This window comes from Halyomorpha halys, unplaced genomic scaffold, assembly GCF_000696795.3.
Source record: "Halyomorpha halys isolate HHAL.00 unplaced genomic scaffold, Hhal_1.1 Scaffold211.1, whole genome shotgun sequence".
In the NCBI taxonomy this organism is placed as follows: Eukaryota; Metazoa; Arthropoda; class Insecta; order Hemiptera; family Pentatomidae; genus Halyomorpha; species Halyomorpha halys.
In genome coordinates, this window is record NW_027105462.1 from 154,301 (window position 1) to 172,120 (window position 17,820).

Genomic DNA, 17,820 nt, shown 5'->3' on the forward strand with positions numbered 1-17,820 from the left:
TATCTTTTTTTTTTGTAACAACATTACAGTTCATTTTTTTTTGTTTATATTTTAATTAATTAAATTTTTGTATCACTTGGAAAGTTATTTTTTTATTATTTCATTTTCTCAATTATTATATTTTTATGTGATATTTATTTCAGGTCCTCCGTTATTTTTTGTTTTGTTTTATTTTATCTCGAACCAGCGTACATTTCCCTCTGGGGAAGAGGTCGGTTTTCACATACGAAACACCCCTCGCCCCAACAAGTGTTATAAGTTTTTTTCTCAGTCTTACCAAGTAACAAAATATCATTTTGAAAATAGAATATTCATAGTAATTAAAAGGCTATATATCATGATGCTAAATGAATGCAGTTTTTTCAGTTGAATAATAATGAAGAAAACGAACAATGAAACTTAAAAATTTCATATCTCTGAAATTTCTTATTTTATTTTTCAGATGAACTTCTGTATCAAGCTCAAATGATGTCACAAATTACACCTTTAGAAATTGATATTTTGTTTAACCTATGCCATTTAATTCATCAACGAGGGTAAGAAATTAATTTTGTATAACCAGATGTATCATAATTTTCTTTAACCAATGTGCTGTTGAGTATAAAAAGTTATCACTTTGGGTAACTAAAAGTTATTTTTGTTGATCTGTAGCAATGTTTACTGTTTCCAATATCTCTCAGAAGGAAGCCCATCCTTTTGCACACTTAATGATGACTACTAATCCTGTTTAATCTAGATATTTCCTGGGATTAAATTTTGGTGGAATACCGGAATCAATTATAATTTGTTCGTATGGAGTGGACTGTATTTATAATTGATAAATAATAAATTAATCATTGTGAAAAGTGGAAATAAAACCTCTATTCTTGAAAAATTTAGAAGATAATTGATTACATGTGATTAAGCCAAAGGGTTGCACAATATGGATTAGTTGTTAGTTAAATTGATTTTGAGTATTGATTTAAATGGGGTTACAAATAATAACAAAAGGTATTGTAGTTTACTTTGATTAATCTTGAGGACTGGTTCTTCTATTATCCTGGATCTTTACCTTTGCCTGGGTGCTATGTGAAACTACTCACTTGTCCTGATTGTTACACATGAGCAAGAAATGGAGTTGCTCTGAGTAGACTAGTTTTCTCTTGTTAACTCTCCACAACCCTGTAAATTGTTCAATAGATAAATTTTCTTCCAGTTGAATTTCTTACCTACAATCCACTCATAATAACCCAACCAGCAAATTCTAAAGTGAAGTAGTGCCTGGCTTTAAATTGAAAGTGCGCTTCATACACCACCTTTGCCTCAAGTAAGGAGTGGGAGTTGGGTGTTGAACTTGGTTCAATTTCCTGTTTAGTGGTCCGCAGGCCTGTGTGGGTTAGTAACCACTGGTTTAAATGCCAAATCATATAACTGAAATTTTAAAAATTAACGATTAACTATTAATTTTTTTTTTAAATTTATTTATTGATATTTATAACTGTACATAAAATACATTGAGTAAATTTGAGAAAATCATAACGGTATGGCACAAGCATGTAGAGAAACTACCCATTGGTAGCACTCTAAAAACATTTTTGCTATATAAGGTCTCGAGGCCATCTTCTTTTCAGACGCCTCAGAGGATTGTCCGGAATAAAAGAGAAAGCAAGATTAGAAACTAATGGGTTTGAGTGGTTAGGGAGTTTATAATGGAAGGATTAATATCTGGTTTGGGCTAGATCTGTTACAAATGGAACATTAAGGTCTTTGTCAATGATTTTATTTGTGACAGAGTAAGGAGCATCGAGGATTTTGGATTGTAAGGATTGGATACAAGAGGAATTTGAAGGTTTAGTGGAGCCCCAAAGTTCAACATCGTATGTCCAGATTGGCCAGTTAAATTGGAGTGTTACAGGCGAGTAGAGAAAATACCCATTGGCAGCACTCTAATGACGTTTTACATTAGCAGGTCTCGGGGCCATCTTCTTTTCAGGCGCCTTGGAGGATTGTTAGGAATGGAAGAGGAAGCAAGGTTAGAAACTAGTGGGTTTGGGTGGCTAGGGTGTTTATAATGGAAGGAGTTATATCTGGTTCAGGCTGGATCGGTTACATAAAGAACATCAAGGTCTTTATGTATGATTTTATTTGTGACAAAATAAGGAGCATTGAGAATTTTACGAAGTATTTTGGATTGCAATGATTGGATACAAGAGGAATTCGAAGGTTTAGTGGAGCCCCAAAGCTCAACTCCGTATGTCCAGATTGGCCTTATTAGTCATGTAGATCAGTCTTTTGTAATGAATTGGAAGTTTAGACCGTTTGTCCAGTAACTGCTGTAATATTCAAAATCGACGTGCAGTTTCCTGTCTTTTCAGTCTTGTGTGAGGATTCCAGGTTAGTCGTTTGTCCAGATGTAGTCCAAGGTAGCGGATCTGTTCAACATGGGTAAGGACGACATTATTGAAGTATACTTTAAGGCAGTCAGTAGGTTTACAATGTAGGGTAAAGGTAATTTGTTTGGATTTATTTTAATCCTCCAATTACGACTCCATTCTTCGAGGGCTGTGATTGAAGAGTTTGGGATGCAATTAAAGGGTTATTATTAATAGTGAGCACACATGTGTCATCGGCATACATGGTGAGGATAGTGTTAGGATTGGTTGGGATGTCAGCTGTATAGATTGTGTAGAGGATGGGACCAAGGATGGAACACCTGTGGACTGGAAGAAGAGGGATGAATAGGAACCATTGTGGTTTGAGGTAGGAATTCACTGAGTTAGTAAAGCAGTCCCGGGTGCCAGACTCGTTCAGAAGCCTATTCTACATTGAAAAAGACTCCCGCGCAGTACATAACTATTAAATTTAAATCGTAGATATGGTTATCTAATAATTAGTAAAGTTACAGTCTGTTAAATTAAGGCTTTATTAAAATATAGTCTATGTATGCATATGAGAAGATTGTTGATTTTGTATAATATATATGAGGAGAACATGATTTCGGATGAAGTTAGTGAAGAATACAAATAGGTAAAAACCTATTACTGCTAATGTTTTGGCCAGAATTTCTAGCCTTCATCAGGGCTGAAAACAAAAAAATAAGATAACAACCAATGAATAAAAGGATATACAGAATGATTAGACAATAAGAAAATAACTAACAATATAGATACATAAATAGTGTCGACTGACTTGAATGGTTTAAGGATTATAAGAAGATAAAGGCTGTATGAGAAGAGTAATATTAAAATTAAGTATGATGAAAGAACAAATAATAAAACCAATAAAATACATATGGAAATCTGGCTGGTAAATATATGTACAAAATTAAAATTATTTATAAAAAATAAAATAATGAAAGAAGTAAGAAATAATATATATATATATATAGGAAAAATGTATATGTATATAGTTAAATTTGTAAGTAAAATAACAGGATTAAGGAAATAAAAATATAAAGTTATATGATGCAAAAGAAACAAAGAAATATGTATATTTTAATTTAATGATTGTTAATGCCATGTATTGCTTTGTGCGCCCACCTACGTTTATTGAGAACAGCACGTCGTCTCTGACCTTTTCGGAACAGACCTCCAGATATTTGACCCATCGGATTTCATCCATTGTGACTAGAAATTTTTTTTTTTTGTTGTAATTTTGCTTCAAAAGAAGGATTATTTAAAATTTTAATTTGGTTCTATTATTTTTGAAAGATTTATCTTTTTTTTTATTTTAATTTATGTTTTTTTTTTTTTGTATTTACTTGACAAATAAATGTTTTGATCCGAGTGTTTTTTTAAAATTCTTTTAGTTAAGCTTTCCTACTAAGAGACAGAGTTTATTTGAGATGGCTTAACAATAATAATAATAATTTAAAATCAAAGTTATGGGGAAAAAACAGAGAAAGAAAATATATTTAATTAATGAAATTTGTAAGTATTTATAATTTGTAAATATGTAAGTAAAATATAAAATATGCTAGAATAAAGAAGCAAAATATAAAGTTAAGTAAGACAAAAGAAGCAATTAGTGAATATGACAATAATAATATGTGGTGAACATAGGTAATCATGTGGATTAAAGAAATAATAAGAAAAGAGTTGAGACAGAGGAGTGTAAAAAGAAAGATGAAAAAAAAAAAATAAAATGCAAAAAACAAACCTGTTTGGACGAGATGTTAAAGCCAAATAAAGTGGTGCATGTGGTGACATTTTAAGGCAAAAAAATTATGTTGGAATGATGATGAGGCTACCTGAAGTTCTTGGCCTTTTCCGATAGCCTTGTCATAAATTTTCTCATACAGCCTTCATATTTTTATAATACTTAAACTACCCATTTTTGTTAACACTATTTATGTATTCATAAGGTTAGTTATTTTCTTATCGTTATATATACTTGTATTCTTTGGTTTGTATCTTGTTTTTTGTTGCTATTTTGGTACTAACTAATACGTTTTTACTTATTTGTTTTCTTCGCTGACCGCACCCCTAACCATCTTCTCTTCCTTATATAATCTATTTAGTTCTATGGAATTAAATTTTAAAGTGGGAAATTTAAATGCTTGTGCTATTTAGTTCTGATTTATACATTTTCTGTTATTGGTAGGTCTTTCATTGATGATGTAACCTTACATCTGGGGTAGGTATGTTGTCTAATTTTATTTCCTCTTTTATATATTACTTTGTAATTTTTATTTAAAAAATATAAGATTAAAGTTTTACTCCCATAAATCTTAACCAATAATGTGATAAAATATTTTTAAAAAAATAATTTAAAAAAATTTATTTAGTATAAAATTATACATAATGATCAATGTTATTTTATTTTCGAATAGGTTATATTGCAATTTTTTAAAATGGTTTTATCTAGGTTCCAGTAATGATAATTAGTATTGGTGCGAAGACTTATTAATTGTTTATGTATTTGATGTTTCTTTAAATAAATGAAGTTATACAATTTTGATTCATCTTTTATCAAAATAATCTTAAAAATAATTAATATTGTTGAGAAATTTAATGATTCTCATAAGAATTATTCTAAAATTCTTGTTTAGATTTTTAAATTGCTTGCAGGAGGGTAGCATATAGCGATCTGCAGTCCATTGCTCCTGAACAGTATCATAAACAATTGTCAAACAGGATTACTGAAATACATGCTGTTTCGGTAAGTAATTTAAAAAAAAAAAAGCTTCTATAGAAAAATAATTAGCTTTTATAGAAAAATAATTGAAGAGTCCATGGGAAGAATGATTTTACTAAAAAAAAAAAATAATGCAAATGTAGAAAATTAAAGCTTGATGTTTTAGTTTTACTTACATAATAAAATTTCACAATATAGGGCCAGTTGTACTATCACAGTTTAAACTACAATTTCATAAATCTCGGGTTAATAATTATCCATTGCATCAGAAAAGTTAACCTTAAAATCTGGTGGTAAACTTTACTGGCCAATTATAGCCAGTTAAACTTTGATTTAGAGCAAATCTACGTGAAGTAGGTAACCAATCAAGGAACCTTCCAGAGTTCCAGTTGGATCTGTGACACATCTGGAGATCTATCTAGTGAAGAAGGTGTATTATATTATTCCGTTTCAATTAAAAAAAAAAATTCAATAACAATAATATGGATTTGATCAAGACAGATTATTCAAAAAAAAGTATTCCGTTCTCGACCTAATCATTACACTTATTGGATGAAGAATTTTTTCAGCGATTTCGACTCATAAGTGGCTGTTGAATCATTTTTAAATTTAATTGGATCCAGAATTTCTAACATTAGCGATAGGAACTGCGGAGTTTGGACGTTATCTCAGTTTCAGGTAACCTGGTTAACCAAATTATAGACTAGAAACAGGTCACTAAGTTACAAATCTTAGTTTTACCAGAGATTGGTGCAACCAGCTCTTAATGTTGCAGTTTGACATAAATTGTTCTTTACCACAAAAATTAACTGGTCAACTCATTGTAAAAAACAATAATTCTTGATGTAATGATAAAAAAACAAAATTAATGAAACAAAGATTACCTAATATATATAGGTAACTTTTTTCGGGCTGCCCGTAGCTCGGTGGTTAAGACACAGTCTTACCAATTTGTTATCTATTGGCGGTGTCGGTTCAAATCCGGCCTGGGACCTTGACTTTTTCATTGAGTGGCGGTCCCACAAAATGAAGAACTATAGCCCCCAACCATTGTTAGGCAATATAGAGCTCCAATGGCTTCTTGGCCGAAAAAGGAAAAAAAAAAAAATGTAACTTTACAATAGCATAATTAACATTAATAATGTTACCATCAAATCTTGCTAATTCGAACTTTTGTAAAGTGAAAAACTTTCTTAGTACCTTGAGAAAAATGCTTTAAATCGAAAAAAAAACAAAATAAAAAACTAATGCAATTAAGCCCCCCCCCTTCTCCCCGAATTAATAAGAAAATATAAATCCCCATATAAATTCAACTAGACGCATGCAGTAGCTTTATATTTCAAAATCAATAATGTTGTTCTTAACCCCTAAACTCAAAGTTTTTTTTTTAAAAAACCATCCAAAAAAATAAATTTTTTATGTACAAAAAAACAACACAATTTAGAACATTGTCTTGGCAAACAAATTTAAAAAATACAAAAATAATCAAAATTTTAATTTAAATTTTTGGATTTTGGGTATCGGTCATAATACCTAGCTTCCTACATAAACATAGGCTAAAGCTGTATATAGAGGATTATTACAGAGAATAAATCATTGTTATTTGTTTTATTATTATCATATTGTTATTTTCAATTCTCGAATTATTTTGAGTGTGTACAGTTTGGCCTGTTTAGCGCACTCCAATTAACTCGAGCGTACTAATTAAGGGGTTAATGTTAAAAATTTTACAAACATTTGTTTATTCCTCCTATTTACCAGTCATTTCCTTCTCAATTCCATAATGAGTTTGAAGTGTCAATACTGTGAAATCCTGATCTTAAATAAAATGAAAATTCTCATTGCAGTTGAGGAAAATAAGAAAAAAACAATGCTGCAGTACATTCAGGTACACCTCCGTTAGCTGCGTTGACTATTTAAAACTAAAAGACTTTAAGACTACTCCATTGAGTAGAATGATGTAAGCCTTACATATTCCTTCAAATGTTATTAGATTGAGTTTAGAATTTTAGTGCTAAATTGATTGTAGGTTTGGTTTCATTAAATTTTGTGAAGTTATAGATTGTTTTAAGTTTACTTGATTGTGATTAAAAGATAATTAAAAATTTGAAAACTTATACTTTTCAAAATATTTTTTTGTTATAATAAAAAATTTTAATACATTTTTGTATTTTCACAGAGTCCTGAGGAGAGAAGTACTTTTATTTCAGTATTAGAAAATGTCTACAGGTTTAGTTTGGGCGCTATAGCTGGAGGTAATACTTTCTTTTTATATATATATATATATATATGTATATATAGTTGACCGTAAAGATTTAAATATAAGAAGATGGTCAGGGTTGCGGTCCAAAAAAGAACAAATAGTTGAAAACTATTTTAATGTCCGACGTTTCGCCCAACTTTGCAAGGCTTCATCAGGGCTAAAAAGATACAAAAAAAAGAAAACTGAGAATATTACAACAGTAAGATATAATAAGATAATTTAAGCTAGGATTATGTAAAAATAAAGTGATAAGAAATTACATATAAATAAAAGGAAGGAGGACATAAAATAGTATCAGTATAAAATAAACAATGATAAGAATAAAAAATAAGTAACAATGGCCCCTAAGAATATATACATGGTTCATATATTAAGATTTTCATATTTACAAATTTTCAGATAGTAGAATGAAATAAGATTGGTATATTGGCTTTACTAATGTTTATAATGTTAATGAATATATTCCTATTTATTTTATTACAATGATGTGGAGGTTTGGTTATACAATAAGTGGAGAAATAGGTGTTGTTTAAAGGAAAGAATGGATGAGGACTGGCGAATGGAGATGGGAAGAGAATTCTAGAAGGAGGTTGCTCTTATGACAAAGGATTTGCTAAAGAAGGCGGTTCTATTAGAGGGCATATATAAATCAATCGGTTGGAATTTGGTGTTTAATGAGTGGATGGATGAACGAAGAGTGAGATCTTGGATATAGGTAGGTTTTTTGATTTTAAGAACTTGGAAAACACTAAGGAGGTATTGACTTCGGGAGGTTGGATAGAGCCACTTCAACTCGGTATACCAGCGAGAGACTTGAGAGCGCCTAGGGAACCCAAAGATAAATCTTACAAAGCAATTCATGACTCTCTTCAGTCTCAACTCCAGTCCTGCAGATAGCCCTCCATACACCTAGGATCCGTAGTCGAAGTGGGGGAAGACGAGAGAGGATGCTAGGAGCTGACGGGTGTTCTGAGGAATGGAATTACGGAATCTTAGGAATTGTTTGAGTACAGTTATGGATTTGCGTGTGATTTGGGAAATGTGGTTATTGCAGGAGAGGTGTTGGTCAAAGGTGACACCAAGGTTTTTATTGTAGAATAGAAGTGAATCGGTTGGTTGTTAAGGAAGAGTAGAGGACAGTAAGGGAGGGAATGAAGAAGGTGCTTGGAATCAATTAGAATGGCCTTCGGTTTTTTAGTATTCAGCTTCAAATCGTTGTTAGACGCCCATGCGTTAATGCTGTCAATATCTTCTTGTATCTTATGGATAGCCTCTAGCATCTCAGAGGAATGGAAGGACAGATAGATTTGGAGATCGTCTGTGCGTGGTGAATGGAGTGGAGATGAATGGAGAGGTGGTGAAGATCGTTGATATAAATGGAGAAAAGGGTTGGTGAAAGTGAGGATCCCTGAGGAAGACCTCGTGACAGAAGAAGGGGAGAGGAAAGAGGTTTGTTCGGAATGACAACTGTTTGGGAACTATGTGACAGGAAGGAAAGGAACCACTTTAGGACACTATTTGACATGGAAAGGTTTTGAAGTTTATTGAGGAGGATCTTATGGTTAACTGTGTCAAATGCCTTAGAAAAATCAAAAAGAACTAAAATTGATATATGATGATTGTCTATAGCAGATTGGAGGTCTTAAGAAATTTTCAATAAAGCGGATTTTGTGGAATGTTGGGAGCGATAACCGGATTGGAAAGGATTAAGGAGAGCTTTTTGCTCGAGAAAATTATTAAGTTGGGAGTGGACTTATCTTTCTAGTGGCTTGGCCAAATTGGATAAAATGGATATTAGCTGAAAGTCAGAAACTTAAGAAGGAGAAGGTACTTTGTTCAATGGTCGGACGAGGACTTTCTTCCAGGCTTTGGGAAAAACGGAATTTTGAAGGGAGAAATTATAAATGTGCAGGAAGGCAGGAAGAATGGTAGGGATACAAAGTTTGATGATCTTTACAGGAACGTTATCTGGGCCGTAATCGTTAGTTCTGGACTTGAGGACTGCTAAGATTAAGTCATCTGGATAAACATTCAAGAAATAAAAGTTATCGAGATCAAATGGGATTTCAGGGATGTGAAAATATAAAAATTCGCATGAGGTTGTTGAAGGAGGAGGAGCAGCAAAGAAAGTATTAAGCTCGTCTGGATCAACTGGGTAATATGGACAGGATTTAGGACTTATAACGGAGAGGTTCTTAAGGATTTTCCATTTCGATTTAGGATCAGGTGCTTGGGATAGGATGTTGTGAAAGTATTGCTCCTTAGCGTGGTGTAAGGATGTTTGGTTAAGGTTTCGGAGGGACTTAAAGGTGGAATAGTGCTCTGAACTTCTGGTGCGTCTGAAGCTTCTTCTGGTCTTCTGGCAGCATCTCGTCTTCTCATTAAATTTCTTATTTCTGAGTTGATCCTGGGAGCCAGAGAGTGTTTGAAAGTACGGGTTTTAAGAGGAGTGTGTTTGTTTAGGAATTTAAGGAGATTCGAAGATAGGGATTCGACCATGTCATCAATGGATAAAAGTGAATAGATAGGTTCTAAGGAGAGGGAAAGTTCATCAAGGTAGAGACAAATGTTTTCTATGATTGAGGAATCAAGTTTTCGCCAACTAATTTTCTTTGGTATAAGCAAGGGAGTAGGAATGTTGTAGGAAATTCTGATTAGTTCATGGGAAGAAAGAAAAGACAGGAATTTGGGAGGAGGATAAGAGGTTCTGTGGGGAATCAATAATAAATACATCTAGCCAGGTATCAGTGGATTTAGTATGATGTGTGGATTGGTAGGGAACTATATTAAGGTTTCATGAATCTGAGTATACTTGAGGGATTGATCAATTCACACTGCTTGGGATCCATGATGCGATTCACACCAAACAGTGCGAACCTCACCCTGCAAATCAGTCATACCAACAACATATTATATGGTATGCCATCTTATCCTCAGCATTGCAGATTCTGCACTGAGGTGATCCCATAAACTTGAGGTTAAACTTATATTTATTAAGTCTACAGTGACCTGTAGATTTTCCTTAGAGAACTCCTGTCCAGCCAAAGCAGTTTATCGCTTCGGCCCCTACAGGGTTCGTCCAGAAGCAGCTTAGATTCTTTATATAGCTTTTTTCATAGCTTAGGCTTATGCCACACTGGCTCTGGGGTAAGAGGAATGGTCTCCGGGATCCAACTCCTTGCTAGCCTGTAAGCATGCTTGTTACCAGGAATGCCCCAGAGTCTTTGCATCCATTCAATACTAACTTTATTATTACATGAGAGTTTGTTGAGTGCTACATAGCAGTAATCTTTTACTCTTCTACCAGCGAGCCCTTCCTCTATCCTACAGTACTGGCGCAGTGAAGTATCGCAGGTATTTCTGATTTAAATACTAATTTGTACTTCCTTCATAATAATAATAAAGGCCTAACGAACCTGAAGGTTCGATGCTGATACCATCAAATGCTCTCTGCATAAATCCTTCCAGTGATGCTCCTCCAAACCCAATTCCTCAAAATCAGTTTTAACGCAATCCTCCCAACTACGTTTCGGTCTACCCCTGGGACGTTTATGTCAGTTCAGTGTTGATTATCATTTTAGGGATCCGCTTATCACTAAGCCCTACAACCTTACATGGCCATCTCATACGCCGTAATGCTATAACTTGAATTTTATTTACCCGGTGTAGGTTCCTTAGTTCAGCATTGTGTAATCTTCTAAATTCATCTTTTTTCAGTCCGAATATTTTGTGTAATACTTCATTTTCGAAAACCTTAAGAGGCTGTTCATCCCTAAGTGTAAGAGGCCACGTCTCGCATCCATAAAGAACAGTGGGAAAGATAATGGTTTTGTAAATTATAATTTTTAAGTTTTTTGACAGAAGGCGCGAGCTAAGCAGTTTCGAAATTGAAAAATAACCATGCATTTCCCGCCTTCAATCTAGCTTTTATTTCCTCATCTATTTTGTTTTTTCTAGTTACTGTAGAACCTAGAATACTTAAACCTATCTACCTGTTCAAACGTATTTCCTCCTATATCTATATCACCGAAATTGCTCGCGTTTCTACTGCTAACCATGTATTTTGTTTATTCCGTATTTATTTCAAGACCTAGTTCCTTACTGGAGTTGTGCTTCCTTCATAGAAAGTTAAAATAATTGTTATCAAATTAGGATGTCAATGAAAGTTTTTTGATGAGCACAATGCAATAGATATTTAATGTTACAAATTCTGCTGTAATTGTAAGTATTATTTGATTTATTATTTTGTTCTTAGCAACTGGAGCTGCTGCTGTATATCCTATTGATTTAGTGAAAACTAGAATGCAAAATCAAAGAATCGGTTCATTTATTGGTGAAGTAATGTACAAAAACAGCTTTGATTGTTTCCGAAAGGTAATTAAAACAGTTATTATATGTTTGTTGTTGATATTTTATTTTCTTAATAATAAAATTTTTTTTTTTTTATTAACCTTGATTGACATTTCTTAGATTAGGTTTAGGTTAAAAGTTATTTTTTTCAGGGGTCATTATGATTATTTAAAGTAAAAGAAAAAACGGTTTACATTTTATATTCGACTTGCAAACACTGAAGTTTCATCATCACAAGGTCATCTTTTATTCAGATCATCAAAGAAATTATCCTTTGCCAGTTATTGCAATTATAAAAAACATATCAAAATTATATTTTATGTTTAATGACTGTACTTTTTTTCATAATCATTTTAGGTTGTCAGACACGAGGGTGTACTAGGGCTGTATAGAGGAATGTTACCTCAAATGGTCGGAGTTTCACCTGAAAAAGCTTTGAAACTTACCACTAATGATTTTGTTCGGGACCATCTTATGGATAAAGATGGAAATATACCTATCTGGGGTGAAATAGTTGCAGGTGGTTGCGTAAGTTAAATTTAATATTGAATAGAATATTGAAGTATAAATCGAAAGAAATATGAACTTTATATATAGTTATTGACTGTATGTGAATTTATGGCCAACGTTTCGACCCACAATAGTGGTAGGGGTATTCATAATGTGTTAAATTTAAATAGTTGTAACATAAAAAATCTTTTAAGTATAGGGTTTTCAGCAGCCTAATTTAAAGTCCATGTTATATGTTAAATGCAGAGAAACTCCTAGCAGATTTTCTGGGCAACTTGTTTTATAACCTAGTAAATATTATGAGATAATATAATCTTCAACAGCTTCGTTCCCTCCACCTTACAAGTCCTTTGTTTCTTCTTCTAGTTTTTTTTTTAGTTTCAAAAACTCAAGATCGATCTCAAGACTCAACCTGGACTTTCTCCGAGATCACAATCAAGAAAAGCCAGCCTTGACATCAGGGGCCTCAGACTTCTCAACCTAAGCCTTTCATCCTCAGCCTCAACCTCCACGTCATCAAAATGCTCCCTATCATCTACCCTTACGGGTAAAATTGCCGCTACCACATCCACTCCCAGTTCCATCTCGTCCAGCTGCTCCAACCAACTCAAAAAGCGCCCTGATATCCTTGATATATTTATCACCTCCCAGATTTCTCCCTCTCAAACCACTCTTGAATCCCTGGATGACCTATCATCAGATCATAGTCCAGTTCTGCTTTTTTTTACATTCATGATTTGTACCAAACTCCTCCGCCCCTTCATTGATAACAGGAAGAATTGATTGGGACAAATTTAAATGTGAACTGGAAACTAAACTGGATTTAAACATTCGACTGAAAACAAAACAAGACACTGATGAAGCTATTGATAAACTCACATCATCAATAAGAACAAGTATTACTGACAATACATCGGCTAATAGAATTAATAACAATAAAAAAAATAACTTGCCACAGCATATTCGTATCTTATTAACGGAAAAACGCAGAGCAAGATCGAAGTGGCATAGGACCAGATATCCTACTGACAAAACGTATTACACCAAATTGACTAACAAACTAAAAGTAGAAATCAGAAAATACAAAATTTAATTATCTTTACTGAAAATCTTACAACTACTGACAAATCATTATGGAGGACCACCAAATTTCAAAGATTTTAACCACCCACTTCTCAACAAAACCCAAACCTTGACCAGAACTGATGAAGAAAAATCACAAACATTCGGACAACACCTTTCTAAAATCTTTATTCTGCATCCTGATATCCTTAACCCAATTCACATTGAATGTATTGAAGCAGAACTAAATATTCCGCTCCAAATGACCCTCCCACCTAAAGCATTTCATCCTTCAGAGATATCTAGTATCATTCAAGGATTACCTACCCGCAAAGCTCCTAATAACATCCCTCATCCTAAAACTTCTTCCTCAGAAAGCCATCCTATTCCTTATCTACATATATAATGCTGTACTCCGTTCCACATATTTTTCTGACCCATGGAAATTATCAATAGTTAAAATGATACCTAAGCCCCAAAAGCCGCCAGAATACCCATTCTCCTATCGTCCTATCTCACTATTACCAATCATGGGCAAAATCCTCGAAAAGCTCATTTTAAAATGCCTATACCCCACCCTAGATTCCAATCATATAATCCCTGATCACCAGTTTGGATTCCGGACATCCCACTCCACTATCCAGCAATGTCATCGTGTGGTTGACATTGTCTCGTCTTCTTTGGAGCGCGGAATGTACTGCGCTGGAGTCTTTTTCGATGTAGAACATGCTTTTTATTGAGTCTGGCACCCAGGATTGCTTTACAAACTCTGTAGATTTCTACCTTCTACATACATTCTCATCATTCGCTCCTTTCTCATCGATAGATTATTCCAAGTAAACCACAATGGTTCCTATTCTTCCCTCTATGCTCAGTCCGCAGGTGTTCCTCAAGGTAGTATCCTTGGGCCCATCCTCTACATCGTTTATACAGCTGACATCCCAACCAATCCTAACACCACCCTCACCACTTATGCTGATGACACATGTGTGCTCGCTGTTAATAATAACCCTTTGATTGCATCCCAAACTCTCCAATGCCATATCACAGCCCTCGAAGAAAGGTGTCGTAATTGGAGGATTAAAATAAATCCAAACAAATCGCATCAAATCACCTTTACCCTTTGTCGTAAACCTACTGACTGCCCAACAGTAGACTGTTGAAGGCCTGAAATTCAGGTCGCTACATTGGCACATATAAATAAGTGTTGTTTATTTGCTTAACGCATCCCCTATCATCCTCTCTTCATATTAATTTAATAATAACACCTCATTCTTTAATAGATGTAGTTACTAATGAATTATATTCTTGTATTTATGGTTTAAAATTAATTTATGTATTATCTTTTAGGGTGGATGTGCTCAGGTTATATTTACAAATCCATTAGAAATAGTAAAAATACGACTTCAAGTGGCAGGTGAAATAGCATCGCAGGCTAAAGTAAGCGCTCTTGCTGTCGTCAAAGAATTGGGATTTTTTGGACTGTATAAGGTACTGTTGCCTTTTGACAGGGCATTTATACATATTGTAATAATTTAAATCTAATTTAAATAAATATAAGGGAATGTTGATCCAAACAAAGAATGAATTTCTTCCTTCAATGATATAATATTCTTGGATGATTGCTGACTCTTCATATCTTCTTTCTAAATATCTACCACTGACAGTAGACAAAGGGTGGTCTGCACAACCTGTATCCAGATGTCATCCTCTCGGCCACACTCAACAAGTGTTCTAAACAAAGAGTCCCCTGCCTAGATGTTCGATACAAACATCAATTGCTGCACAACAGTATTGAGCTTTTACTTATGATTCACAATATAAATACTTCATTAATAAATGTTATCGTCTTATATTTCTTCTTGAATTAATTTGTACTATAACTGTGTTAGAGAAACAACAAAAGTTGAAAACATTTCAATCTACCGTACTCAACATACCAGTAATTTTACAAACTTTAGAAGGACGCATGCAACTATCTTGAATTATTTTGAAACGAGTTTGTTTTGGATTCTATAACTTCTCAATGATAAAATCGGTTTGCTTGTTTTTTGGTTTAATAAAAGAAATTCAACTAATATTAACTTTGATACATAAAATAACACATACTAAAAACTATTTATATATAAAAATTAACTAATCATAAAAAAAAGAGGATGTTACAATATATAAATGAATATCATGTTTTTTGTTAGTTTTAGCTAATTTTTTTATTATTTTGCTGTTAATAATTAATCATATTCAAGATTATTATACAGCTACTTGATGAGCTCAATCAGAGTTCGTATGCTCGTATATTGAGCATGTTCCTTCCCAGCTCTTGCTATTGTAAAAGTATTAGTGCAAGAGCCAGATTGAAAGTAGGTTATTTCGCCCCAATCATTGATTATTTTAATATAAACTGTGTATAATTACTAGTCAAAATTGATGAGTCTTCCAAGTATAATTAGGGGGAAGGAAAAATGAAGGATGTTTCAAAACTTTAAAAAAATTAATTTTTCATTCGGAGCTCTATATCTTTGAAACTAGCGACGACACTAGAAAACATTATAGACCATCATTTAAAATAGAATAAATTTTCTAAAATATGATTCCTAACAAAGCCGTGTTTATGTTCAATAGTTCCCTAGATATAGCTTTGTAAAAAGGAACATTTTCTAAAAAATATCCTGAAAAATCAGTATTTAACATCTTGTCCCATTTTGTCCATTTTATCCATTTGTTTTGTTAACTTATCGTCCATTTCTTTCATCTTCATTAATTATTGCAATATGGCTTATTAATCAGGCTTATTCATTAATTATTGCAATATGGCTTTAGTATCAAATTGATCTCTATTGTAAACATTTGAATTTAAATGCGAATTTGTTCTCTCTAATTTGTTATTATGGAAGTTATTTAACACCAAGTCATTCCCGTATGAGTCATTCCAGCTCTAATACGTTGGACAACATTATCTTCATCTTTAGGATCTCTACTATCAGTTGTCTGTACTTTATCCCGCATCATTAAATACTTAAGATGTATAAAAACAAAACTTATTTAATTTTCACTCTTTTAAAAGCTGTGTCCTGATTGCCGTGACCTAATTGGTAAAGAATTAGGCCACGCCTGTTGGGCGACAATTTATGTAATAATCAAGATTTATTTAAGATAAAATAGTAGGAATTTAAGAGTTTTTATTTATTCTCAGATCTAAAATTTTTAAAATCTCAGATCTTTGAAGTTGACAAGGTTAAATGAAAAGATCAATTACTAAATAGATATGAGAATTTTTATTTTAACTTATATATAATATTATGGACTCTTAATCTCATGTCGGGTTTTCTAGACTATCAGAACAGACACTTAGCTAAATTAATATCTACTTTCACAAATGTATTTAAATTCTAGGTAGAGCGAAACTAATCAATTTATATTATCTTCTTTTTATGATTGACGGTTCTTAATGTTTTCTATCCCAAAAAAACACCCACTGACTGTAAACAAAGCATTGGTCCTCTAACAGTTTTCAACAAACATCTCATACATCGGCGATCCAAAAAAAGAGTCACTTATTCTTCTTGGATGACTCTTGATGTCTTCTGTTCTCTAGATGTCTATCCTGATCCTAGACAAAGGGTGGTCTGCATCAGCTCTTCCTGGAGACGTCCTCGTTTCCCGGACATGTCCAATCCTCCTAACAACCAGTGATCTCCTAACAAAGAGTACCGTTTCCTTTATTCTGTCTTTAACATTCACTCGTCAATTAAAAAAAAATCGATTGTAGTACAATCACTCTAATTTACTTGCTATGATTCATGATATAAATATTCTATTGATAATTGTTATTGTGTTCTATTTCTTCTTAGATTATTCTTTTTCTATAATTATGGTAGGGAAACAAAAGAAGTTGAAAAATTTCAGTCCACTCACTCAAGATAGCAGTAATTCAAACAGACTTTGGTAGGGTGCGTGCCGCCATCTTAAATATCTTCAATGATACATCTTTCCACCATATTTGACTGATCAAAATTGGTTAGCTCGCTTTTTGGTTTAGTACAACAAATAACAATACTGAAATGATATTTAAAATAAAAACATAATCTATTCTAAAATATCAGTAACAATCATAACTTTGTGTAAACTTTAAATACATTATTGATATATTTATTTATTTAATTTAACATGTTTGCTACAGTACTGACTGAATATCGTAGTTATGTTGCAGGCTTTGAGTAGCAGAGGAGCCAAAACTGTGCTTAAAGATCTTTTTCTTTTTATTTTTAGGGTGCAAGATCATGTTTCCTGCGAGATATCTGTTTCTCGGCGATATACTTTCCCACATATGCTCATGTGAAAGCGGCTTTGGCTGATGAAAATGGATATAATCAACCATACACTCTGTTTTTGTCTGGACTTTGTGCAGGTGTACCTGCAGCTTCACTTGTCACACCAGCAGATGTAGTTAAAACTAGATTGCAGGTACTTATCTTTTGAAAAATTTATGAGAGAGAGAGAGAGAGAGAGAGAGAGAGAGA

General features: G+C 33.1%; 1 protein-coding gene across 6 annotated transcripts in view; it reads left to right on the forward strand.

Moving 5' to 3' along the window:
- Positions 1-17,820, forward strand: part of aralar1 (calcium-binding mitochondrial carrier protein aralar1) — a 68,708-nt gene that overhangs the window by 43,656 nt on the left and 7,232 nt on the right. For all 6 annotated transcript variants that reach the window (XM_014418871.3, XM_014418872.3, XM_014418873.3 and 3 more), the window contains 7 exons: positions 443-536; positions 5,049-5,139; positions 7,295-7,370; positions 11,634-11,752; positions 12,086-12,256; positions 14,651-14,791; positions 17,570-17,764. In XM_014418871.3, the coding sequence (XP_014274357.1) occupies positions 443-536; positions 5,049-5,139; positions 7,295-7,370; positions 11,634-11,752; positions 12,086-12,256; positions 14,651-14,791; positions 17,570-17,764 (887 nt within the window). The remainder of the gene's footprint in view (positions 1-442; positions 537-5,048; positions 5,140-7,294; positions 7,371-11,633; positions 11,753-12,085; positions 12,257-14,650; positions 14,792-17,569; positions 17,765-17,820) is intronic.